The 27,231-nt window shown below is 44.0% G+C and overlaps 1 protein-coding gene across 1 annotated transcript; it reads right to left on the bottom strand.

Annotated features, from left to right (window-relative positions):
* Positions 1-746: 746 nt before the first annotated feature.
* LOC143425045 (uncharacterized) lies at positions 747-26,297 on the bottom strand. Its single transcript, XM_076897502.1, has 9 exons — positions 25,966-26,297; positions 13,010-13,071; positions 6,259-6,461; positions 5,535-5,809; positions 4,436-4,834; positions 3,624-3,824; positions 3,012-3,220; positions 2,311-2,435; positions 747-1,814 (listed from the first exon to the last, which is right to left on the bottom strand). Exons 1-9 carry the CDS (start codon positions 26,053-26,055, stop codon positions 796-798), a joined length of 2,583 nt encoding a protein of 860 aa, XP_076753617.1. The 5' UTR covers positions 26,056-26,297; the 3' UTR covers positions 747-795.
* Between the last annotated feature and the right edge of the window lie 934 nt (positions 26,298-27,231).

Raw genomic sequence — 27,231 nt, 5'->3', positions numbered from 1 at the left:
CCTCCTTCACAAGGGCGATTTAAGACCATTGATAGATTCTCAACAATACTTGCCATTCGGTTCGATTTTTTTCACGCAATAAAACAATCCCTAATCCTCGATTGTAGAATCAGTTTACTGGGAATATAGGCGAAGAATTTGAAATGTACAAGATTATCCTCTAAAATACTATCTACCTATGTTGTACGCATTGACTAGAGATCGGAGAATCTTTAGTTCGTGAAAATCTGACATCGATGGAAAACCAATCCTTACAATTGAATATTATATCGGAACTCGAAAAATCCGAGCACTTCACAATAGAGCGCAATTACCGACTTTAGAGCGTAATTTGAAGCCCCCGGCAGCCCGTTCGCCGTGACCAAACAATCTCACGAGTCTGCGAACAACAATAAGGCGCGAACACCTGCGATCCCATCGATCGGGAACTTTCCGAACGAAGTTTCGCGATTTTCGAAGGGCGCGTCGTTCCTTCGAGAGCGACAAGTTCGTTAGAAACTTTCCCTCGGGGCAGAGAAGCCTCGACTAAGAATTTTCGCCCGGTGTACTGGCTCATCAGGTTCGCCGAAGCAACTCGCGGACGCAGTCGAACGTGTATCTCAATCTTTATTACGATTCTTGTTACAGTAACAACAACTCATAAAATTATCCATGATCGTCAACATCGTCGAGCTTATTAAATATTACAGTTCATGTAACGAACAAGTCCATTCTCACCGTCAGAGTAATAAAATGCATCGGGGCGATAAAATTCGTCACGGAACGTACTCCAGGAATCACCACTAACGAAAACACTTAAATAAGTCTGTCGTTCGAAACAGGCTCGCTCAGAGCGGAGCCATTCTGCGCCACTTCGGACTCTTTCTTCGCCACCCCAACGTTTCTATGCCTCCTGCGAGGAGGCGTAGGAACGTCGTCCATGTTCTCCATAATCTCATCCAAGGTTCTGTTCAACCTGCTCGGTTTCTCCGGCGGAACATCCGTGGGACATGCTGTGCCTCGCGTTCCACGGTCTCTGTCCTCGTGGAAGAAGCCACCCCTATCTAAATCCATCGGAAGTTCAGCGTATTCGCGATCGCCGCGAGTGTCCATTTCTCCGATGGACTCCTCCCAGGAACAGAACGAGACCTTCCTGCCAACAGCTGGCTTCTTGTCTTCCAGAATTTGTTTCAGCGACGTTGGAGCCTCGATTGTCCCCTTAGGCTCGTAACCGACTAGATTCTGATCCCCTATTCTCCTCCCAGCGTCCTTACTCGCGAAACCATCCGGATAGTCTTGGACCTCGAACTCTATCTTCTTCAGAACCAATCCGTGGGACTCGTTGGATTTACTTTCCTCCTTCGGTACCTCTTGCGAATCCTCCTTCTCTAACATGTCCGACAGAGCAGCCTCCAGTTCAGTTAAACTCGGTGTCATCGAGCTCAAGTTGCTGCCCTCGGCAGCCTCGTCTTTGAGGACTTTCAACAGGGTCGAATGATCGGAGTCCTGGATCTCGGGCTTGATCCTGAGCTCGGGACTAGGAGGCGGTGTAGCCGTTTTCCAGTCGTCCATGCTCTGCTTCAGCTTATTGTGAACGTCCTTCACGTGTTTCTCGTCGAAGTAGTTGTCGAGATCCTGCTCCTCCATCATCTCTCGCGGTAGCGACTCCTCCGAGATGGTCCTGATCAGATTGCCCGTCCGACTCTGCAACTCCTTCGCCTCGTAGGTGTCCTCGTTCGGCTCGCTCTCGTTCGACAGACTCCTGGCAAACATCATCCTCGATTGTTCGGATCGATCGGAGTCCGGTTTCCCAACGGTGGACCCGGTGATCGTATCTGGCAAACGGAACGTGCGGTCTAAATAGTCACGTACAGGGATAGTTAGTTCCATCCTTTCTGCCTCGATCATGTTAGTTAGGAACGGGATCGGTGAAATGGTATGCGTACGAGGTCAGGCCCTCGAACGATGGTGCTGGCTTGTGGTTGGGAGTTTGGTGATACTCGTAGAATGGTCTTTAAGCTTCGAGTTTAGGTGTGATAGTGGACTTTGAGATTTGGTTGGGTATTGATTGGCTGTGTAGCTTTTGAGAAATTTCGATTTCGTATGGAATTGTATTGCACGTTGGATGGGTGTATGAGAAGATCAAAAACTTGGAAGTACATTGGACTGGTGAGTTCAGCTCGACCAGTCGGCTGAGTTTGATGTATTTTTGGAATTTATCAGAGCAACCATTATTGGCAGGTTGATGCATCGAACTAAACCGGCTGTCACGTTGCTGCGTTATCGTTGCTTTTTTCAAAGCAATCAACACAGATTACCTAACCACTTTACCTAGAGCTGAACGATGTTTCGCCTCGTCCAGGAAGAACGGCTCTTTGGACTCCGGTGATTCGCAAGCGGACGAAGTTCTACAGTTATCCGTGAACGTAGGAGGATCGTAGTACCTCAAGTGAAACCTATGGAAACAAAGATACCAAGAGCGGGTATTATTTTACGCCAAAACTTCCCTCGAACCGTTCACAAAACGATACAAGAAAAAGTTACTACCAAAATATTACAGTACCTCAGGAAATATTGGACATCTCGGTACCTCACGTTTCATACAAAAAAATGGGTCCGAATATATATGGGTCCTGTATATATTATAGAACAAGTGTAGAGGAGGGAAGAAATTGGGCTGATTACAAAGTAGGCATTTATTGGGTCACGAGTGGAACTTACATTGCAAATTATTTGGTACACGTAAAATTTTGAAGTTCGTTGCTCGATAATACATGGAGTAGTACATGCTTTGTTACCAATAAGATAACTAAGCGAAGTTGCGTCACGTAATACCCTAACAACCGGACGACGAAACGGCCATTCGACCAGATATAAGTAAATATAATAAGTTCCCAAAGTGGCGAGAGAAGATTATACAGTGGCCAGGACGCTAAGACCACGGAATATGGACTTACACCGGTTGGCATCTGGGCACCCCAATTAAACCCACTTAATCCCCGGAACACCGGCCATAGATAATCTCTACCGACCTATTTGGATCCACTTCGGTGTCCTCCGGTCGGCCGAGCACCGGGGACGGTGTTTTTCCAAACGCTTCTGGCTTCCCCAGATAGATCGGAGATCTAGATACATCTCGATCCGTTGAAGGAGATCTCCTCCCGTCTTCTTGACTAGTCGAGAAATCGACGACGTCCTTTCCATCCTCGCGACCTTCCTCGTCGCTCATTCCCGATGTGTCCTAGGGAAATCCCTTTCTCGTTTACCGTGTCTGTCTAGGCGCTGTAGATTCTAAAGTACCCCACAAGGCTGAGCCAATAAGAAAGTTACACCACTTTACGAACTTCCCTTCTAAAAGAGATATATAGGGGTCGCTGCTAAGTCGATGCATTGCTTTCAAACACACGCATAGTGAAATTCGATTTGTTCCAGCGTTTAGATAAATTTTGATAACAAAAATGATAAAGCACGATTACTATGAAATTCTCGTAATTCTTGTTGGGCTATGTCGGAGAATATCAGTCGAGCGACAAGATTTCCTCGTTCGTGCGTATCTACCCTTTTGAGAGGGGTGGACACAGTGTAACTCGTGTATTGACTCAATATCGGTTCGCTTACAGAGTGGCATCGATTAATTGTTATACCTCGAAGGAGACCTGGTGTCGATGATTCAATTCGCAGCTACCGATGTCAACCAGCTCCCAATCCTCCGACTTACTCGAATCATACTTCACGTACTCGTCTCTGACCACCCCGTTCGTCCCGCCATCCAGCTTCTCCAGGACCTGATACGCTGATAGATTATCGGTTCTTGGTATGTAGTCCTCCAATCGCACGGTCGTTTTCTACGTATTAGAATAAGTTCCCGTGTTATCAGAGTGAATTCTCGTCGATAAGCGTTTCTTGCCGCGTACCAACCATTTCTTTGCTCGCGGTGTGACGAAAAGCGCGAGATGCTGCCAAAGTAATGAATCGTGTCGATATTTTATACAACGATTTTGAAAACATTCGCCGTCTTAAAAATCTGGATTGGAGGCCACACTTTTTTTATCTCTATTCTTTCGATGCCCAATTTATCTACATACAAAATAGACTACAGAGCATATTAAACGAGTATTGTGTTGTTTATTGGATAGTAATCATCATTAATGGTTCATCTAATTTACATAATTCCCTGGCTTCACCGGTATTAACGTATCCAGATTCGCATACTATAAATAACCTAACCAAATGATCTAAACTTCACTAGATTACCAATGTTGAACCGACATAATTTTATCATCGTGGCGCATGTGGGTGCAATTATTTTCGCGCGTTGCTCCAAGAACATCGTGCTCGACATTGCTGTAAGTAACACGTCGTCACCGCAACCAAAAATTCCCTTAAACTAACCAGGCCAAAAAAGAAATCCGAGGAAGACAATCGATTTGGTAAAGTTCTCTCGAAAGTTACGTACCTCCGAAAACGGCGAGAGGAAGGATTCAGCCGGAAGGGATCCGGTGCTGCTCCTGACAGGTCTCCTGGCCTTCCACGTTTTCTCCTGTTGGCGATCGTGGTCGTTCGACCCGTTCCCCCGATGCCTGGCCGTGTCCAACTCGTCGTAATTCGGCAGACTGACGGTACTGTAGTTCTTGGTCCTCGCGTTACCGCTCGCTCTCTCCGGGACCGTCAAGTAATCCTTGATTTGAATCCTCTTCTCCTCGCGATTAGGAGTCGACGAGTCCTTGTTTGTCCGAGTCCTCGCGAATCTCTCGTACTCCTCGCTCTCGTGTACCCTACGCTGGTGGTGGCTGCTCTCGAATGCTCTCCTTCCAGAGACCACGTCGCTCGATATTACCCTTCCGGTACCGTTCACCTGTGTCGACAAGCAAAATCGGTCCCTTCGTTGGATTGCAGGTGGAACGTGAAACGAACAGTTTTTTTTAAATGATACTTGAATAGCTTAGTGGTGTTTTCATTTTTTTCAGAGAGTAAAGATCTCGAAAAATTTTATGAATATTGCCACTTTCATATAGAAGGTCCCGAATGTCGAGCAGAAATTTTTCCAAAAAAATTCCAGCGCGTATAAAAGCCAGCGACTTGGAAAATGGCAAACATTTTCAGCAAATGTTTGCAACTGCCACGTCCAATGCGCGAATGTTCCCAAAATATTTAACGGCTTACTAAACGTACAAACAAATGTTCCCAAACAAAATTACGTCTTTCGTACAAAATATCGGATGCAAAATACAAATTGAACTCGAAATAGTGAGATTACCAAGACCTCCGAAAATAAATCAAAAAGCAAACCCCTCAGATTTACCGTCACAAAATCATAATCCTCACCCCCACCACCCCCTGGCGATCCCCTCTCGCCGGTAACGAACGGCTGGTTCGATTCGACGCGAGTCGTAAATAATTTTTAATGTCGCGGCGGTATATTTGTTTCACAGATTCCGTTTTGTTTGCCGAATCGCGGCCCGTTTTACGGGAGGGTAAATATTCTCGTGAATATCGAGTCCGCGGGGCATTTACAATGGAGATTCACGCGCGGCCTAGCATTCGAGTAAACTCGCCTTGTGCTCGTAGACCTCCCTCGTTCTTCTTCCATCGCGATCGAGCTCCTCCTGCGAGCGACGCTTCGCCTCTTCTTCCGGCTCCTGCTCGTCTCCGCTGCTCTTCGGCGACCTCACCGACGAGTATAACGGTTCGTCCCCGGTCTCGGCCCGTTTCAGTCCGCTCGACGGGTTCTCCGAGCTGATCTCGTCCGGTTTCGGCGGTAAGGGCCTGCCCTTGTTCCGCTTTCGCCGCCTCGGTGGCGGGATCGGGGTGACATCCTTCAGATTTGAACCTGAACAGAATTTTCTCATTCAAAACTGGAACGTACACCGATCTTCTTCATCCGATCGTTGTCTTCCTTCCCTTAAAAACCTATCGGCAGCGTTAAATCTCTATATAATTTGCATTTCGATTCACTCGCGTTTCGAAGGGGACAAAAATGTAGTTGCGAAGTAACGAAATCGTGGTGAACATTTCTTGCCCGCGGTGAAAAGTTTTCCCAACGCTCCGCGCCGGCCAAACGCATAGTTTTCCCGGCCTATTTTTCCCCCTTAGCAACGGGGTTGGGAAGCAAGGGCTGCGTGTTATTTACAAAACGCAGACCGCTGGAACGGGTTTTGTATACACGGAGGCTCACGATACACGACGGCGCTATCCTTATCAGCCGGCATGTTGGAACGAGCATGTTCTCGTTAAGGATACAGCTTGCAATACGAGCGTAACGATAAATTGTGAGCTTACAGCTGGACGTCGGGGTGGTGGCCGGATAGAGGCTCGTGTCGACGGTTAAATTCGTGAGCACCGAGCTCGGCCTCGGTGTGCTCGGCACTTCGAGGTTCACGTCGACCCAGTCGCTCGGATGAAAAGGCCTGTCCACGGAATCTATGCTCCTGCCCCTGGTGAGCGCTTCCCTTGGCGGCGAACCAGCGTAACCTATTTCCGAACTGCAAGTAAATCCGTGAACGGAGACGTAAATGATATTATCTCGAATTAAATCCATGTACCAGTGGTGTTCGATGGAAAAATATATATGGGTTTCGGGCATATACAATAAGAACGGTACTGCCACCGATTACCACTTCAACTGTTGTAGGTTAAAGATTAATAGGCAAACTTATCGTTGTTAAGTTGGTTAGAATTTTGTCAAATCGATTTAATTTTTTATTGTTAACAAAATTTATTTGACAAACTTTTCTGAGCGGGGGAGAAACAAGGAAGAAGAACCATTGATTAACCACTTTCAAATTTACTTTCGAGATATCTTCTTCGAGTATCTTTGCACTCTTTTCGAATTGATTCTTTCTGGGCGAGCCATTCGTTCGCGACATTCCCGGTTTCTCGTTACCTACGATTAAACGATATTAAACGCGCGAGAATTATCCTCGGTGTCGCCGTTACGTTATCCTCCGGTCGGTTTACGACGCCGGAGCGGGCCGCCACTTGCCGGTTGATTCAGGTGCAATTTCAGTGTATTTCGAAAATTTCGGTGCTGACCCGGCCGAAATTATTTGGCATCGCTACAATGCGGCTCTATTATACGGTTACTCGCAAATGCATGCCGTGTTTCTCCGTGTCCCCCGAGCCATAATTCTTCGGGGACGCGAGACGTCGCTGGAATTTCTCCCGCGAACAACTCCTTGCCGGTCCTTTTATACGAAAATTCCTTTTAACTTCTTCTCCCGCAGAGAAATAGAGGCGGGGAACACGCGAACGATACGAGAATATCGACGGAAACCGTGGAATCCCATCGATTAATGTTTTTGCCTTCGTCCCACCAACCCCTGTTCTGTTTCAGTTTCGGATTCTCATTATTCTCCGTTCCCGGATATTTTATCTTCGATTCATTTATTTTGTTTAGAAGCTTTTAAGACGCCTCGTGTTTAGGGATATGACAAATAAAAACTTAAATTTTACTGCGGTTATTTAGATATATTGTTTCTGGATTAACTTTTACATTATTACCGTTGTTACGTGTGTTCGAAAATCTTGTAAAGCAGATCCGTGGAAAACCGTGTCGATTCCACAGAATTTATAGGATCGTGTATACACGGAATCGGAAATCGAAAGATCGATGACTTATCCGTTCGCGCATCGTGCATACATATCAAACTTCATGGAAGTCGAGCGCATTATTTCGCGAGCAATCGAGCAACGATATCGGATTTTCCATTGGCTGGCTGTTTTCCGGAATTATTAATGCACTTCACGGGACAATCGTGAAGCCATTAAAACGCGCGCCGTTATCGGAACTTGCAACGCTCACGTACTCTGTATCATTTTCGATGTGAGACTAGCCGAGACCCCCCTATCTTGCCTGCATTTTTCAAATTGCGCGTCATTCTCACGGTCGTTTCGCACGCCCGTTCGTTTCGATGGGGTGAGGCTGAAAATTATCGCGACCGATATGCAACGGAAAACGTGACATTTCTGACAACGTTAACGCGTGTCAATTAAGAGAAGCAGCCATTGCGGGCAAAAAAGTCGAACCATTTCACACGGAGGATATTTTAATCCGTCTGTGCGATCTTCATTTGGATAATTCCGATTATACTTCTCTTTTTATCGGAACGAACGAGCATAATCTTTCCTTGAAATATTAAAAAAAACCGTGCGATAAATTCTTCTGGGAGAATTTAAACTCGACAAAAGAGAAGAGAGATCGCACGCGATTTCACGTCTGGTAATTAAACGCGAAGGCAGCTGCAACTGTCTCGATCTGTTCGCCTTAACCTCGAGCAGAAGTTTCCAGCGGGGCGATTACACAGTTTCGAAGACGATCCATGCGAGCGGGGGATGCGCATCCCGGCGCTGTGACAGCGTCGGGACACTTTGACAGTTCTGGCCTCGATTCGGGTGAATTCGACGGGGACAATGGGAATGATGCATCGTTGATCCGTGCACACGCCCGTTGCATAAATTAGGTCGGGCCGGCGGATCGTATGAACCGGGCTTAACGGAGTGCATAAATAAAGTATACGTGTCGTTGGTTGTTGCGCGCTTCCCGCTCGGCGAAAATGCATAAATCGTGCACGTTAAGTTGAATGGAAATCGACATCGCTATTATTCGTTGCAAATATATAGGATGAAAGCTACTTATCGGATTGTTCTGCTTTTTGTTCCGTTTTTCTTTCCTTTTGTAACTGGGCGCGATATAATTGCAAAATACTACCGTTTCGATGATACGTACTTTCTGAACATTTCGCGATCCAATGTACGAACATTCGACGTCCGCGTAATGATCGCATCATAATCTAGAATTAACTGCGGAAATGCAAACTAAGACTAGAAACTTGTTACATCATCCTCGTAAAATTGGATTAAAAGTATGTACAATTAAATTATTTTAACGATATACGAAATACGTTTAAAGATATGATAATTAGTAATTACGAAATGTAATAATTATTATGCTAATTATTATTAATCGGTAGAGAGACGATTGGGACGGATTTTCAATTAATTTCGTTTAAGAAATATCAATTATAAACGTGCTTACGTATATACCTTTTATCATCGCTGTAATAATATTTTAAAGCACGATTCTGTTAATAATAAATAAAACGTTATTCGCTTTCGTATTCGTTTAGTATTGTTGAGCAAAATATTTATCATTATTCTGTTACGATGTCTATGATGAAATATTCCGAACGAAGGATATAAAAACGAACTGGTTCAATTAATTACACTGATCTAATATCGTAGGATTTCCTTTCGCGCGCTTGATATATCGTTTCGAAGTCCCATTAATAATCGCCGGGTTAACTACATCGCGCGTTTAACCAATCGATTCATCATCGAATCCCGATTCACTATCCCCGAGCGGTGGAGATCGGTTTCCGCGCAATTAAATACAATCTTCGCTTTCGCAGGACAGAAACGGGAAATCGCGTGGTGAACGAGGAGAATCGGCCCGAGGAAATCCGCGTTCCTAAAAGCTTCTGCCGCCCCTGTGTTCTCGCGTTACACCCCCCGTCGTCTCCTGTTTCCCGCGGTACGACGCTTAATTGACGCTTTTCCAAGCAACTTTTCGTAAAAACGCGTACAAGTAAACGAGGCGAAAGGAGGCAGGATGAAGGAACTCTCGTCGGAGTTAATAAGATTCAAGACCGAGATTAGCTACCTCGGGATTTTCCGAAGTTTTCCAATTTTAGTGAAACGCAGGTTGTGTAAGTTGCGTGATAATTATTATATACCTTTGTAATTAAAGTCGCAGTAAATACTCGTTCGATAGAGTAAGACTTGTACGATCCAGAGAATTTCGTAGGAATTTTAATTGTATTTAAGTTGATATTAAAATCAATAAGCTTCACTTGCGACGTCGCGTACGCTTAATCACCTTGAGGGAGCAATGCATCTGTAGGTGGATAGAAAAAAAATTGGAAAGTTAATTTCCATCGTCACCGGGGACAAAGGAATTAGAAGATTAGAAAAATTCAAGCAACGATTTGAAATAGAGAGAAACGGGAACACGATCGAGCTGGGGAAAGAGCCGAGGGCCACGAGAGGGTTAATTTAACTCGGAATCGCAGCGATTTATCCCAGAAACCCAGTTCCCGGATGAAAACTGCGCAGGTGTTCGTTTGCAAGACCAACGGACTCGTGACACGTTTGTCTGTCCACTGGAAAATCTTGCGCGGCGTCGAAAATCTCGGGAGACAAAAAGTCCTTTCCGTCCCGTGGGGGTAGAACGGCGCGAGTGTGTGTGTGTCTGGCGTCTGATCGAACAGAAACGGGGTAAAATGGAGAGGCGCGTTGCGAGAGAAAGTCGAGCGAGGAAATGTAGCTCGACGCGGGACGAAATTAGAAAATAGAGGTTTTCAGCTGGGAAAAGGGGAAACGACAGCGGCGAATTGAAAGGGAAACGAGAGCCGTGCAAATCGAACGTCGAAAGTCTGACGCGTGCACCTGGATTTTCCAAATTTCCCGCCCACCCGTGTTTCCGTGCCCTATTCGTTCGACGCGATGTGACAAGCTTGCTTCCGGTTCGAGCTTTAGAGAAAAGCTTCTTTTTAGGAAGTACCTTTGCCGTTTACATACTGCGGAAGGTCGCCCACGGTACCTTTAAAATACCCTGTGTACAGATCAAATGAATTCTGTTCTGGAGCTAGTTTCGAAATTTACCCTCCTGTTTCAACCGGGAATGAATAGTGGAAACGAAAGAAAAATAAAGGCCAGCGACGGACGGGGGATGGCGGATGATTCACACGAAGGTCGTCGAAAACGAGAAAGGTGGAAGGTTCAGCGAAAATAGCTCGATGCTCGTAACGTTGCCGTATAAACATGTTACAGTACACCTGTGCTCTTATACGGGATGAGATTCCACGCGCGGAATAGTAAACAAGGGAATGTGCATAAACTGGAATCGCTAAGCAGTTGAATTTAAATGCGTGCTGATCTTCGAATCGAATTACGAATTTACGAATTCACTTTCGACGAGATTTTACAGCAAGCATCGTATCTCGCGCGGCTATTACGATGCTATTTTATCACGCGAAAGGTAAGAGGATTCAGATTTTCCGCTTTGCGATTCGATTAATAATATTAAATTAGAGAGACAAATAGTTCTTCTCCCTTCGGTTGGCTTGTAATTCAAGTTTCATTTCACTTGGGAAACAACGACGTTCTGTTTTCTCCGTTTGCGCACTGGCTACCTTTATGATTCTAAATTAGAAGGAAATAGGTGAAAAAGAACGCGTTGCTTTATCGAGCTCGCAAAAAGGTAAGCTCCCCTTTTTCTCCCCTAGGATTACAAACAATAATCCTGGATGTTGCTTAAATTACCAATAAAAAGGCGAAAGCTCAATATTTCACTTCTCTGGACTAAAACAATGAAACTCCGTGATTCTTGCATGCTTATTCAACAGAATAAAACTTCGTTGTTCGGTGATTGAAAAACTGCTCAAAAAGTAAAAAAAAAAGATAATAGCCTCTTTATATTATTTTACTCTCATCATCTCGATACGCTAGTAAAATACTGAACTGACAAGAAACAATCGTTATTCAACGCATTTCCTAGACGTAACGCGCCTCTTCGCAAGGTACGCCCATAACGGTCATCAATGACGCAGATTACACGTAGGGTGCGATCGATTCGTAGCGTGAACTTGTCCAAATCGAGGCAAAAAACGATCGTCTCGTCTCTGGACACCTGCGCTGTTCCACTGACCTTAAAAAGGAATCGAATCGGAGCGCTGCCGCGTGGGTGTAAAGATCAACCTAAACACAGCCCACGCCGTGTTCTACTGCTGATTCGATATCGTTAGGTCTAAAACCCCTCCCTGTATATGGGGACAAAGACCAGTCACGCGCTTAGACCTTGATTCGCGACCGTCTGCCTCGATCGTGCACCTTTTGCCTTTCATAGATTGCGCTCTAAGTATATAGATACCCCTTTTTTCTGTTAACATCTTAGCAATGCAAGCCTGAAAGCTGAATCTCGGAGACTTTTAATAGCGGATATGGATATTTACGGGAGGATATTGATTGGAAAATTAAGTGTTAAATTAAACGAAGATAGGTTAGAATATTATTATATTCTTGAGGAACTCGTATGCGTCTTAAATGAAACGTTAACGATCCGTGAGCATGGGACATTTTACTCCACAAAAGGGTATTTCGACGATAGCGAAAAAAGAGAAAAGAAGAAAACGCATCTCGACAGAGCCTTCTTCGCGAAATTAGATGCACTCGCGAATTATCGTTCGCCAACTGATCGATAAGACCGTTCAACACGTTCCTAATTACCCGAGACGCCTGTTTCGCCCTCGCTCGCCTCGGTAGCGCGCGAGTAATTCCTCTTGCGTTGCACCGCGAGCGCAACGGTAATTTAAGATATAACGGGGAACGCGGCTAATTGGTCAATATTTGATGTTTCCCCAGGAAACTGTAATAACACCGGCTAATTTGAACGAAGCGTTAAGAGGAGAAGCGACTAGTGGCTGGCCTCGGAGAATATTACGATATTACAGATCGCTTTCCTTTTAATTATTTTTCTTATTCGGTTATTTCTTGTGAAAATTAAAAGTACCAATCCACTTGTCGGATTATTCTCTGAGAGCTTAATTTCAACTTTGCGCTTCGAGCTTGAATTATTTCGTTTCCTTTCGAAATGAAAGAAACTGCGAATTATGCGAGTAAAGAGAAGATGGAAAGATAAAGGTCCGGCAGGAACGTTCGTCAATAGGCTAATCTGAAGCGCGATCCACTCGCAGCGATTTGATGGAACGTGTACCAACCCAGAAGGAGACTAGAAGGGTGCAATTAAATAGCGAACGAGTCCAGCTATTCGGGATTCTTATTATCTCGACTCGTCCAGGGTCGGTTATTAACAGCCGGTGCGATCCCAGTTTCGAAGCACGGGCAACTTTCCAACAGGGCGGCTGTTAAAAACGACACTTAAATCCTGTTACGCGCCACCGATAAAGCCCCCGTGCAAGCAAGCGGCTCGCTTAATTGCATACGCGTCCACGATGCTCTTTAACTGGGTACCTACCTCGTCACCCTTTGCGTGGCGCCACCCAAGACCGATCCCTCTTCCTTCAGACTCGGGTATATCTGAAAGGAATTAAATAGGATGACGTTAGAAGCTGCGAAACGAGCTTTACAGATCAGGATAACTAAAGGGTACAGAGGACATACACAGAATATAACAAGTGCAAAAATGATCAAAGCCTGGGGGATAATGTGACAAAGTACATATTTGCAAGTATTAAATTTTTAAAAGCCGCGTACCTTTGTGTGCATGTGATTGCTATTAATATTAAAAGAAACCTAACCCTATTGGGTGTTACCCCACTTAAAAGAAAAATGATTTCTTGAAAAAAGGAACAGCGAGACATTTTTGAAGGGGCGTTGGAATAGACTCTTTTTGCGCTTTACATCGAAAAGTAAGACAAACGAAACGCGGCACTTTTCGCGATCTTCCTCGATGTTTCGAGAGCGATCGATAAAAATCAATGGGGACCGCCCCAAGTTACCCCGTGGCTCGATGTAGGAACACCGGGGTCCCGCGTAATTTTCTTCCGTGTCGTTGCGTCTGAAATATTCCCCCGATTGCATCAGTTCCGCCGTGCTTTTCCCATTTACAGCGCCGGTTGTAACCGATGCGCCCGGCCGCCATGCTCGATCGGCGCCCTTAAAGGCGGTGAACGCCGCGCATAGACAAGTCATTAACAACACGAATAGCCGGCTACGGTGTTCCACGTCAGCCCACGGGAATCTGGAGCCAATTTCCTACGAAGACACAGCGCGGAAGAAGGATCGAACGATCCATCCTCGAGGGTCGATTAAGCTAATTTGGCTTGCTTCACCCGTCCACCCAACGAACACCATTCGCACTCGGGGACTACGATCTTGATTTCGGATTAGCGCCTGATTACGAAGAGGCAATCGAGTGTTCTTCGTTCGAAATGTTACCTTTTAATGCGTAAACTGAGTGGCCTTGGTAAATATTGGAGTAGTTGGAGAATTTGCTGTGTTTATTAGTAATTCTCCAATTTAAATTAATCACAAATTGTTGGTTGTAGGACCCGAAGAACTCTTAATTATCTTTAAAAAAAAAAGTAATAGTTAAGGAACAAAATAGCCTATTTCCACGTTCCTGGCGGTCATTGCATCGCACATTGTATTTAAACTTCAAAAAACGGGGTTCTACATCGGATACAAGCTTAGACAAGAAAAGTCGACCGAGTTTTCGCGTTAGAACGCGTTGTTTCGACACGAACAAGATGAGAGCCACTGTGGGCTGGCGTTCGAGTTTCGCGACAGCTACGCGGGGCTACTCTAAAATTTAAATGATACCCGTGTCCGCGTCCGTGTTCGTCAATGCCACCTGTAAGTCCAATTTAATTTCGCCGCTCGCCGGTACCAGATTCGCCGGGAGATTTAATTTCTCCGCGTTTTTGTTGGGGAACGCGGCCGGCCGTGCGCGCTGGAATCAATTTTTGTGGGACAATACCCGGAATTATATTCATACCGCGATAACACCCCGCTGTCGATGAATATTTCAAAGTCCCGCGCCATCGGCAATAACCGTATCTTTTACGCAACGTCGATGCTGAACTATCGAGCTGCTTTTCGTTTTTATGGCCACCGATCGACTTTACGATCGGCTTTGCACACGGGATCGAGCGAAATTACCCTCGCGAAACGGTCCAATTGTCGTTCTTAACACGCTCCCAATGAAAGTTATACTTGACTGGATACTCCTAAATAGGCTTTCGAGAATATTCGTTATGGAATTCTGCGCTACATGCGCAGCCTGATATCCGTTCGATGTCATTCTCTCCTTTCTTTATACCATACAGTGACCAGAAATCGGTATTTTTAATTAAGGAACGCGAAAGAAGGAAAAATAACAAAAGTTTCAACTGAAAATGCACGTATGCAACATAATTCCGTTAACAAGCAAGTATAAGCAGAATAAAATTAGAAACTTGGCTCATTCGTAAGAAGAAAAAAAAAATGAACGCAGAGCGTGGCACTTTCTGTTCTAACGATGTTAGCGTTGTGAAAAGCCACAGTCCGCCAAGCATGTCTCCTCGATCGCCCCTTAGACCATTCGAAACCGGAAGGCTCGTCTTGCGGAATGGAGTTGCATTCGATGCTTGCTCTCAGCGTTCCTGTCGAAGCAATTGCGCAATCGCTATGGCACACGCAGCTATCCTGTCCGAGTTGCATAATTCCCTTTTGTGCATGCGCAACCATGAGAACACGATTACACGCGAACCACCGTCCGCGTCGATCTTAACAGGACATCTGATCGTCTTCAGGATCAACCTTTAGAACCATTTTCACCCCGCGGTCACGTAGCCCTGGAAGATGAACCAGACAGCTGACCGCTCATGGGACTATTCGCTCAAGGGAACAGATCGAACATCGCGTCGTGGCACGATCGCGTGTACCCTGTCCGTCCGTTCTTTCGACGTACAAATTCTCTGGAATTTAATCGGAATTGAAAAATTGCGCGCGGCAATTAATCCATTGAACGGGAGATAGAAACGGTGCCAGGCAGTCATATTTTCCAATGAAGCGGTCTCCGCGATGAGAATCCACCTCCATTTTTAGAGGAGGAAATATTCATAAACATTTTGCGATCGGTTAAAATTAAAACGACGGTGTGTCAGTACTTTTTATAACCACTGTACGTCGCAATTAAGGTGCTCTTTGTTTCGCGTCGGACTAATGGAAAGATAATGTCGTGTATAGGAGCGCATAAAAGATTAGTGGGTTTGTACTACCCATAAATTACGGTCCCATAGCTATGTACGTTCGCGCGAAAAGAATAATTTTCCGTCGTGACTCCGAAAGCTCGAATTTTCAGTTCGTAAGTCAAGGGTTCGAGCTGGAACCGCGGTGAGTGCAAAGGAAATCGATAATACGCATTTGCATTTCCATTAAAAAGCTGACGAGAACGAAATAATATCCACCTTCGATTCCGTTTAAAAGGAACGATTCGTGACGGACCAGGGTTTTTTTATCGTCACCCGGCGTACATCCCATAATCACCAGCAGCCGCGCTGGGCGACGATCCCTCCGGAATCGTACACGTGTCGTTACAGCGAACACGGTTTACATTGCAAATTCGTCTCGAGGAAATTGTCGCTGTCGACACGTTGCCCGCTGATTAAATTAGCGCGTCAGTTGTCTCCAGGATCACGTACACTGTTTCGATACCACTCTGCGAAACTACGTTACAACTCGTGCGAGGAAGAATCGTAACGTTCGAGCTTAGCACTTGCATCGATATCGAGTGATTCACCTAATTCGCACTCGTAAACCAACCGTATATGGGAGGGAAATATTGCGATGGTAATAATAAAATTGATAAAAAGTTACGAGGGATTAGCGTCGGACGTTTATGGCCGACTATCCAAGGGTTGGTGGTTGTTTCTTCCAGGCGAAAGTGCGATTGTACAGACGCTCGATCCGGGATCGTTGAATTCTTCCACGAACGATATTTCACGTTCCGCTTAGCTATCCACCGGCGCGCGTTTCCAAAGGGAACTCGACGGTATGCGTTTTCAGGTGGCTCGTTTTCAACGAATTCACGTTCCGCTCCGGGAAACTACTTGTGCGACAAAACGTGGAAAAGTGATAAGTTGGTCGACTATAAAACTTTACTATTTACCGGTGAGCGTGGATAAAATTGTAAAACGATGAACCGGGAGCAAAACAGACGGTAAAATCGATCGGTAGTATCGATCAGAAAAGAGATACCATTCCATTTAACATTCTCGAGTTTCACGGAGCAAAGACGTAGTTTAGTATTTTACATTCGAGAAGAGTTGATAAATTTCAGTTTAAATTTGTCGCCATTGTCGAGATACGAAGCGATTCACTCGATCGAATGATAATAAAAATTGTATATTTAAATTGCATTAATAACTGAAAGACCACAAGTATAATTTAAATTTCGAATACCGTGATCGAGATGAATCGATCACGTTTTCTGTCGGTAATGATACGATCTTTAGTACTACAAGTTCCACGAGAGCGCACCCACTCTCTAGATCTTTAATGGTACAATGGAACTTTCACCGACTATTAATAAATACAACAACGTGGGTCGATCGAGTTCTATGAAATATCCTCCCATTCAATCGCCAATCAATTTAGTCTCGCGCAAGAAAGTATAATTGTGTACTCGAGATATCGAGAATTCCTCGTTTCGCCACACGTTAAATCAAACTTTTTCCGGGCTAATAAATCGAGAACACCGTATCCGCGGATAATCAGCCAAGTTCCATCGAATAGAAGCGACGCGGCGTGAATCGCATCCGTCAGAAATTTATCTCATTTTCCTCGTGAATCATAGTAGTCAGAATCGCGCAAGTGGTTGTTGCAGATAGAGCGCATAATGCGGCGACGCGTCCTCGCGAGTTGAAAAGCAATTTTATTATTAACGAGCGAAAACGCAATTACGGTCCTGTCAGTAAACCTTGCTTTACGTAATTTTCGTTCAACCAAAGAATCGTTACCGACGCTCCAAAGAATTACGCGTACGACTATTGTTAACATTTTTTCGGTCCCACACTTTGCGCATGCAATGCTTACGTAACTACGTTTACGCGATTCTGATTAATCTGGATTCAAACTATTTGTTTTTATACGTACACGAAGACTATCGTTTGCAATCTTAATTAATTCATCTGGGCGAAATATTCACAAAAGTTGGTGATTTTAGAATAGTTAAGAATGCCTTTGAAAAGAGAGTTAGGAAAGACTATCTGCGATCCAATAATTAATATATAATAAATATCTGAAGGAACAGATATAATAACGAAGTGTTTAGTAGAACGTTGCTTTGAGATACTTCAGAAGCGAATTCTTCAAGTTCGAAAATCATCGTCTCCTGAACTTCGTCGAAGTTACATAGTTTTCCTTAAAGTTCAATGACCTGTAACAACGCCATCCACGTGCAAATGACTTTGAATGCGGGAATTCACCAACTAAATCAGTTTCAATGCTTCTTCAAAGTTCGACGCATTTGCCCCTTCGAACTTCTATGTTAACCCTCGCGCAGCTTCCATTTTGTTTAGACTACACAAACTACATTTCAAATCTCAGAATCGAACAAACAAGCTCTTTTCGTATCTTGAATATCGTCTGTATTATCACGAACAAGATCAATAAATTCTTCACATTCTGTATCTTACGCAATATCCTGTTTAAGTTTACGCGGAAACCAATTTGCTTGTTCTTAGAAGAAAGAATAACTAGCTTGAGTTTGTACTTCGTTATTCCTACAAAATTTTCCATCACTCCAGTTTTAAAGCGAATACAGCAAAATACCTGGGCGTTCTCACATTTGTGAGAAATATGTTTACTACTCTCAAGTATAACTTTTTTTTACACATGTTCCTCAGGCCCAGAACTACCCTAACGTTAAGATCTAAACGCTGTGGCGTCTCGTGGTTGGTCCAATCTCTTTCTCTCGAACCCCTTTCGCGTCTACGTTCATACCAAGCCACTATAAGTACATCTCAAACCGAGAATATCCTTGATGTTCCACGCGAGAAACATTTCAACGTGCTTGACGCGTACGAACGTCATACAGTCCGTGTTAAAAGATATAGAGCCGCGTCCTTCTCGCGCGAGAAGAGCACAGCGTTGCTGCTCACCTTTCCAGAAATACGCGGCCGTACGTGTTTACGCAATTGCTCGCGTCGACGATTAATAGACGGCCGATCGTTCGCCCTTTCGTCTTCCCCCCCCCCCCCCCCCCCTTCATCGAGAAACACGTAAGCAGTTGACAAATGGATTTTCGTCCCGGGGATTTTGTGCGTCAAAACTCGTTTTCGCATGCGGTCCGTCGAACTCGATTAATCTGCACGTTTACCGTTTTAATTTTGCTCCTGAATATTTTAAGCGAACCATTCCTTCTCTGCCGGTTTCTCAGTTTCCCTGGGAACGATCCATCGTTTTCGATCAAATCGTTTCTAATTTGCCTCGTGATTTTTAGAAGAAAAATCACGAAACTCTGTGTGAAATCCGAGGCTACGGTATTCTGTGATTTTAACAAATTATCGACAAAGAAAGAGGGAGAGAGAGAGAAAGAGAGAGAGAGAGATGATTATACTAAATAGAAAGCACGTAACGTAATGGAAAAGCTAAAGGAAGCCATTTAGAAAATTGTCGGACGCAACTTAATAGTGGAGCATTATGTAGTTTGTTTGAAGAACGAAGAGTCATCCTTCTGATGAGCCGGTGACATTTGGTTCGCGATAGAAAGTTGTTACATGTTGCCTATTCTTTATCGCCTCTAATATCGTATAACATTTTATAGGATTTCTAACATTACATAAATTTCTGTATACATCGTATAACTACGATTGTGCAGCAACACTGTCAGATTGCACGGAACAGTTTCTGTCTTCCTAGAACCGCTGATACCGCAAAAACCATCGATGCGTGTACCATCTTTTTACATAGACGACTCTATAGTCAATTAGAAATGATTACCTGATTCTAAAGATCGTTATTTTAACACTGATACAAATGCGATACAAATTTCTATCGCTTATATCTTTTCTACAGTACCCCCTTTACTTGTTTGGAAACAACTTTCAGAACGACATCAAGTTCATTGTAATGGAAAAAAGTATCGAATGTAAAACATCGTTAGTATGCTCGAAACGTTATAACACCTCCTGTATAATTCCATGAGTACCAGAGATGGTGCCCAGATGTCGAACATTAAGCAATAATATTTACGATATCAATTAACGCCGCGTTAACAGCATTCCGCTAATGAACCAAACGAGGTCAGATCTCGATAGATGTTCGCGTCGCGACGAGGACGTGATCCTGTTCGCCGCGAGTATTAAACTTGAACGAGGCACAGTCGATTCGTTCGCGAATCAAGAAACGACATTAGCGAACTGCTCTTCTAATCAAATATTAACAGCTGTTGCTGGTCGTATACAAGTACCCACTGCATGGCGTTTTATTTTCACGTAATGAGAGAGAAGTCGAGAATACGACTAAAAAAAGCTACACGCTCAGGAGCTCGTGAAGAACTCGACTCTGTTTCCTGTTACTTTTAATGTAGAGATAACTGTTGGTACTTTCACTGGTACGTTTTCTGATCGTAGGATATTATCCTCAAAATCGATTAATATGCAAATTGTTAAAGGAAAAATTGAAATATAATATACGGCAGGATGCTTGCGTTGAAGGAGATAGTTTTAATCGTATACGTAATAATTACAAATTTCTAGATCGTGTATAAATATCTGTGTGCACGTTAGTAAATTCTTGTACGTGTTCGCAGTGCGTCAACACGTCGACCGTGAGTAATTACGGCAACTAGTAATATCGGGCATGATTAATCTCCTTTTCCCTGGCATTCTTTGACGCTCGATTTCTACGGCAACTCGCGGCAGGTAGAAAGATTCCATGGTTGAATTTCCTACCTCTTCCGTAGCGTTTCCTTTCATAAACTCTAATTTACATTTCAAAGGAGGACTCGCGAATAGAATACGTAGAACAGCGTGTAGAATCATTTGAATAAAAACAGCCGGCGTTTTAAGAAGTCCTCGCTCGTTCAAGGATTCCTTTACCTCAAGGAAAAACCGATGAATCTCAAGCGCTTCGTAGACTCTCAACTAAAATTTCGCGAATTAAGCCCTCTTTTTTATATAATTCATAAATTTTTCATTTCGAAATACAACTTGCCCCAAACACATCCAATGAACAATTACAATACCAATAGATAATTGATGCGCTTCATTTATACGTGTGGCACAGGTTCTGCGTGTTTGAGCTATTTTCAATATAATACAAAGTTCGAAAGCTAAATTACAAAATTCTACCGCATGAATAATTCAACGTGAGAAATATTGCCACGGGTTTAACAAATTTCAAGGGGTTAATATACATATCCATGCTTGTCGTTAGTTGTATCTACCCGTAAAACTAAAAGTCATTTAAACTATACATATAATTCTCGATCGAGTCAAGTTTCTCTCTCCGCAGGAATAAATAAAATCGAGACAATTTAAGGCGAGTAACTCGAGATCTCGTGTCGAACGATTTTTAAGTAATCTCGGGGATGGTTATAATTATAGCCAAGAACTGGCAACGCTCCGGTACGTCAACTTTCGATGCAACGGACACCTTTAAAAAGTGGAACACGCGATCCACGACTTCCCGTTTCTTCTGTTACTCATTCAGTAGACAGCCGTGAATCAGCATCGTAGAAAACGTACGATGCGACGTCTGTTACGCGCAAGAAGTGTGTACGCAAGGTGCGAGAATCTCGGTCGCGATAAGGACGCTGCCAGGGACCGGAAACGGGCGCGCCCCGGAGCGATCGACGCTTCTATATTTCCACCAGTCTTAACTCGTGCTCGCCAGAGATAACGGGGAATTAAACGCGGCCGAGATAATAGCCACGATAAACGACGTCTTCGCGAAACTACCAAACTACTTGCCATACGACCAGTCATTTTTGTTTTCATTCCCCTTACGTTTAAAGTTGACACTCATTTTCATCCTTATTCCTGCGATTTGTTCTTCTGTTCTTGCCAATTCTACTGACATTGACAACCTGTATTGATATCCGTATAAATCAGAACTTTTTCTATAGAGACGAATCAAGGATACTGTTGTCTATATATAAACCACTTATATAAGTTTAAATACAGAAATATCAAAGATTAACTATGATGCGTGTAAGTTGAAAAGGCATAGTTAATATAATACGCAAAAATTAAATCGACATGATTCAAACATCCATGACGCGTATTTCTTCACTCGGAAAACTATGCGAGAAAAATTTTTCGGACGCGATAAGAAATAATCGTGCAACGTAAACATTACTGTCACAGTTTTTCAGTTACCGGGTGAGCGCATAATTAACGTTTTTAACGCGAGCGGCGCTGTTTTTTTCAACCGCGCGCAACATCTGCAAGCAAAACGGTAAGTACGAATTACATAAGTATGACTAATGGCTGTAACAGGCTGCGACGATCCGCGGAGAGACGGGGACACTAAAAATATAAGCGCTCGTTTATAGAATCGGTTCGCTGTTGAAACAAGAATCACGAGCCGCTCGCTAATGGCGAACATGGTGTTTAAGTACAGAAAAAAAAAGGAACACGAGGTTTCACGGATGTTTTCCTTTACAATGACTCGTACTCGATCCCTTTTTATTGCCGCGCGCGTGCATTACATCAGCGCTCTATCAATTGTCTCGCAGAGATAGGACGTTGCATGCTAAATATTTTTCCAGAATTAAATGACAGGTGACTCGATGCTAATTAATTGTTCATTGGCGACCATAATTTTTGCCGGTTAATTATTTGAGAAGCAGATGTACGATTTTTTTTTCAATGAGACCTCTTTTCGCTTTGTTACAGCTCACGCTATTTCATCGGCAATCGCTGCATTTTCACGCGCGAGCAGCAATAAATGTGTCCGATTGAATAGAAAATTTTCAGTAAAATAATCGCTACGCAATTACATGCATACTGAATGTAATTTGTGCGTATCGTTTCCCTTTGCGCCAAATTCGCGAGTCTGCAATTCGATATATTATGGGTCGTTCGCGCGTTGAATGTAAAATGTAATCGAATAACATTCGAGATCAAAATTATCAGTATTACATAACACGGCGAGAGCAAGAGAGAGAGAGAGAGAGAGAGAGAGAGAGACAGAGAGAAAGAGCTTTCGTATACCATAAAGTCCTACATCATTTTGAAACGATGATACAAAGTGAAGGATAAATTTGAATTGTAAAGACTATAAATTTGAATAATGTGAATTGAGAATTTTTGAAACGTCAGTTTCATATAAAAGTCACTGCCGTTCACAAAGAATACTTAAAATTTTCTCAGTTTCTTGAAAATATTTGTCAAAGACCAGTTAATCTCGTACATGCACCGTGGGAACGCGGGGAACGTGGGGAAATTCATCGAGCAGCGCGAATGGAAACGCGTAAACTTTGCCTGGTGTCACAAGGAAGGAGGAAAGAAAAAAATTGGCCAATAAACATACACGTCAGCCTCGATTTTTCTTCGTTGGCCGCCAATCGTTGCACAACCACAAATCCTTGACGGGTCCGCGATTTCTCGTTTAACGCGAACTTACCACTCTGCATCTAATTGATCCTGCCTACAAAGATCAGCTAAACGACCGGCAACCCATCGATCGCCGTCTGTTTTATTATTCGTTTTTCCTTCTTTTTATCGAGCTTCAAGAGGACTTAGCATTCCGTTTGTCGTGTGTGTTCGGAAAACGTTTACTTGCCTTTCGGTATTGCCTCCTTTTCCTGTGGGAAACGCGAAGGCATGCTTCTTGCTGCTTATCTGTTTTAAATCCTTGTTCGAGGGTTTGGTCAAATGTACCAGGCGAGAATCAGTGTTCCTCAAGCTTAATAATTAGAATCTTATTTAGTTTCGCTTTGCTGTACGCGAATAGGTGTTTAAGAACGTAGCAAATGAGAGATATTGAAATTCATCGACAATTGAAATCGACGATATAAAATTCTGGTATAACGAGAAGAAGATACAATTGTTTCTATGACTTTTTTCTCGTGAACCTTCACCGCCGCGATCGACAAGGACCAGTTTCGCAGCGAGGTAAGACAGCGGTGGAAAAATATCGTGGAAACAATGCTATCGTAATGGGAGTTTAACGTTTTCTGGGGGAAAGTAATTGCAAAGTATCGCGCGGCGGTAACTCACAGTGTGCATTACGTGGACTTTAAACGGTGAGATAACCTGCCTTTCGCGATTAAGAGGTTGATTGTGTTCTTCATTGTTGCGCTTTCTTTTGCCGGATGACGAAGAGTTCTTTTTGCTTTGTTCAGAGGTTATTCCGACTGTTCCATTCCGCGGCTTTCATTTTCCATTCCCCGTGGTGAATAAAAATATTCGTTAAAACTTTTAGGGCCAATAAAAAATAAGTATATTAACCTAATTAAAAGCAGAAATACGCTGCGAGCTGCAGAGTTTAGATCGCGAGAGACGGTGGCGGGTATCCTTTCGGAATTCCCTCCATTTTCATGGTAGCTCGAACGATTCTTTTTACTCGAACTTATTCTTCCATTTTCTAATGATTCTAATCGGATTAAAGTCGCGATGAAACGCTCTGAAAATGTTGCACGTTTATTCAAAGGAATAAAAACTTCGCGTGAATACCCGAGGAAGGAACCGGGTGGAGAAAGGTTCGCCGAGGAAAACGGACCAAAACGTGGTGTCATTATTATTCTCGCAACGGTGTACACGCATACGCTCGCGGTAAAAAGAAACCGCGAACCGGGTACGCGATTGAATCGAAACGAGTGGCGCGTGAAACAGCCACTGAACTGTGTAAAATGTACACGGTTTGTATTTCACGTAACCGGTGTGAAAAAAGAAGGAGGATGTGTCGTTCCGTACCCGGGAATCGGTGAAAAATAACAAAATGGATCGATAATGGACGAGCGATCGTGCGCATTACGCATGCAAAGTGGAAAAAAGGAAACCACCAAAAACAGTTCCCGTCTTCTTCAGGGACCGCTAATCAAAGCGATACACGCGATAATTAATTACTCTTCGTTCACAGACTCGGGCCGTTGCTACTTTGTGTACATTCCGCGATCGATTATGCAACGAGGATGGATCGTTACGTCCATTGCTTCGTTAGCGTGCTCGTTATTCTTGCATTAAAGTCTTAATCGTCGATATGTAAATCGTGACGCGTTGGGCCTGAGGGATAAGGATCTGATGCGAAACTAATTGTTATGGATATTGCGGTGTTCGGGATGTTTACCGTGCGCACTTGTATTTTTCGAGAACACGCTAAATGGTACTTACGTATAGACATTTGTTGGCAAAAACCTGTCAGAGACTACGGTACTGTCGAAGCACAAAATTAGCTAGAGTCAAAGATAGTTGAAATGATTCGAGCAAACGATGCGGGAAGTGAAAGTAATTACGTAGACATTTTCTTATTTGAATTTAAAAACGTTCAAGATTCTTAAACGTCAAAATTTCGTTCACCGGAAAATAAGAGTTCACGTTTTCTCGAGCGATTCCATCGCGAAAAAACCGTGGACAAGTATGAAACACGGATACCAGCGGTTCGTGTCCGAGTTTTTGCCGGCGGCCTCGTCATGCGGCCATGTATACGCGTGCAACGAGGAGGGACCGTCACTCGGTTAATTAGCAATTACACGCATATCTGCGTGTCTGGGATTCCAAATTGGAGCGGCGTTCCCGCGCCCGATGCATCATGATAAATCCACGTCACGTGTGCACGCGGGGCCATGCTCGACGCGCGCGATAATCAGCCGTTTAAAATTCCCGGTTGCGTCAGGTATCGACGTCGCGAGGCGGTCTCCGAGGTAGTTCCGTTCCGCGATACGTTAGACGGATTAACGGACGATATAAAGTAATTAAACGCGACAGCAGTTTGCTAATGGCGGATGAAACAGGATCCAGTTCCTCGAGTGGGAACTGAAGTTTGACCGTCGAATAAAATTTTCACGATCTCTTAAAGCTCGACGCTAACGTAACTCGGTGGCTCTTCTCTTTCACGATGCGAACACGTAATTCAATTACATCCTGAGTTCCTAATGGTATACACGCAACGAGGAATATATCGAATTTTTCGAATTACATATGCGGGGAAATTGTTTTATTGTAATTGATTAGCGGGTCTTGAGACGATCGTTTAAATTGCTGACTTTGAAGAGCAATAGCTTTTTACAAATTAATGGTATTTAAACGAATATTTGCACAGCGGGACTTCACCAACAAAGAGTAAATTGAAAGTGTGAGTTACCATTTTACTCGACTTCCCCTATCCCGATATAATGCATCGGTTGTTGCTATACGCATAACACCGGCCTATTTTTTACATTTAGCTAAACCATCCATCAGTTGACACGTCGTTCAGTTCGCAAACAAATAAACGTGTACCACGGAGAACGATATAAATGGGAGATATTTATTCACATACCCGGTGCGCGCATCGCACGAAGACCCGATCCAGAGGCGACTTGGAGTCCTGCGCCTTCGTGGTCTTCTCCTTGCACCACGCTTGTCCCATTTTTCTTCCTGTCTGGCTATTATCTCGACCACTCCTCCCGCCGCGTGGTCTACCCTCCCCTTCGGCTCTTCCACGATCCGACCTGGTCGCTTCTCTCACCGATAAGGCCGGATAATGTAGGCCATCTTAAGACCCGTTCTTCGGGACCTGCCGCAACCGACGTGCCTCTCTCGCCGCCGTTCGATCCTCACGACTCTACCAGCCGAGCAATCGTCGAACCAGCGTGGCAGCGTCGCTTCCCACTGGAAAATTTCAAATATCGATCACTCCACGCGAATCGATCGCGAACCATAAATTGAAATATGGACATTGAATCGTTTCAGAAGAAATGTTACTGTTTAGATGGATGATTTGGGGATTTCAGAGTATAGAAGTATTTAAGCTGTCGAGCTCTAAAATTGGGAGCCTCCTAATATTTGTCTTCCAAACGTGCGAAACGTTGAAAACTAATAATTCAACTGATTACACGTTCGATAGTTAGCTCGATATCGATTGGCCCCAAGGTCAATTCCCCTCCAAGAATCAAACCACGAATAATCTCTAAGCTTCGAAGCTTAGCTCGGACAATACTGATCTATGGCACTCGACCGGTAATGTATGGATATACATACATCCCAGTGATATCGTGGAGAGCACGATTTACTGCTTTTAGTGGCTCGAGGACGGCATATACGTACCAAGATACCTTGCGTTTTATCCTAATGGACTATCTTGAGACTAAAAAAAGAAAAAAATAAAGAATCCTCGCTCAAATAACCACTATTGCCTAGACTTTACATAAGTAAACCAGGAACGAACGATCTTCTACGACGTCGTTAATGGAATATCTCCAAATGACATTCCGACCTTCGTTTCGACGCGTCGAGCCAGCAACAATCGCACTAATAAACCTATCGCGATTTAAATATAACACTCGATAACCGTACGCACCGTCAGGTATTCGAGCCACTTGCACGTTCAATCTTATTCCCGACAGCTGACCTTCTGTCCACGCTGATCATCCGAAGAATGTCCGAACACACCCTTTAACGGTGCATTACCAGCTGTACCAACGCCGCGTAGCTCTCCACACGAGCGCGTACATCGGTTCCCATCGCGAGCCAGCGAAACCGAAGCGAACCAATGTTTTCGCAGGAACAATTCGCAGGACGGTCGCAGTACCCGTGACTCGGAAGA

Source organism: Xylocopa sonorina, chromosome 1 (assembly GCF_050948175.1).
Source record: "Xylocopa sonorina isolate GNS202 chromosome 1, iyXylSono1_principal, whole genome shotgun sequence".
Taxonomy (NCBI): Eukaryota; Metazoa; Arthropoda; class Insecta; order Hymenoptera; family Apidae; genus Xylocopa; species Xylocopa sonorina.
This window is presented reverse-complemented; position numbering and strand designations above follow the sequence as displayed.

Bases quoted from the DNA above. Each gene is read 5' to 3' on its own strand.
- LOC143425045 (XM_076897502.1), bottom strand. From the start codon at position 26,055: ATGGGACAAGCGTGGTGCAAGGAGAAGACCACGAAGGCGCAGGACTCC. The intron at 6,462-13,009 runs GTAGGTACCCAG...ATTTACTTGCAG, and splicing joins GCCACGCAAAGGGTGACGAG to TTCGGAAATAGGTTACGCTG. The intron at 3,221-3,623 runs GTATAACAATTA...GGATTTCCCTAG, and splicing joins GACACCAGGTCTCCTTCGAG to GACACATCGGGAATGAGCGA.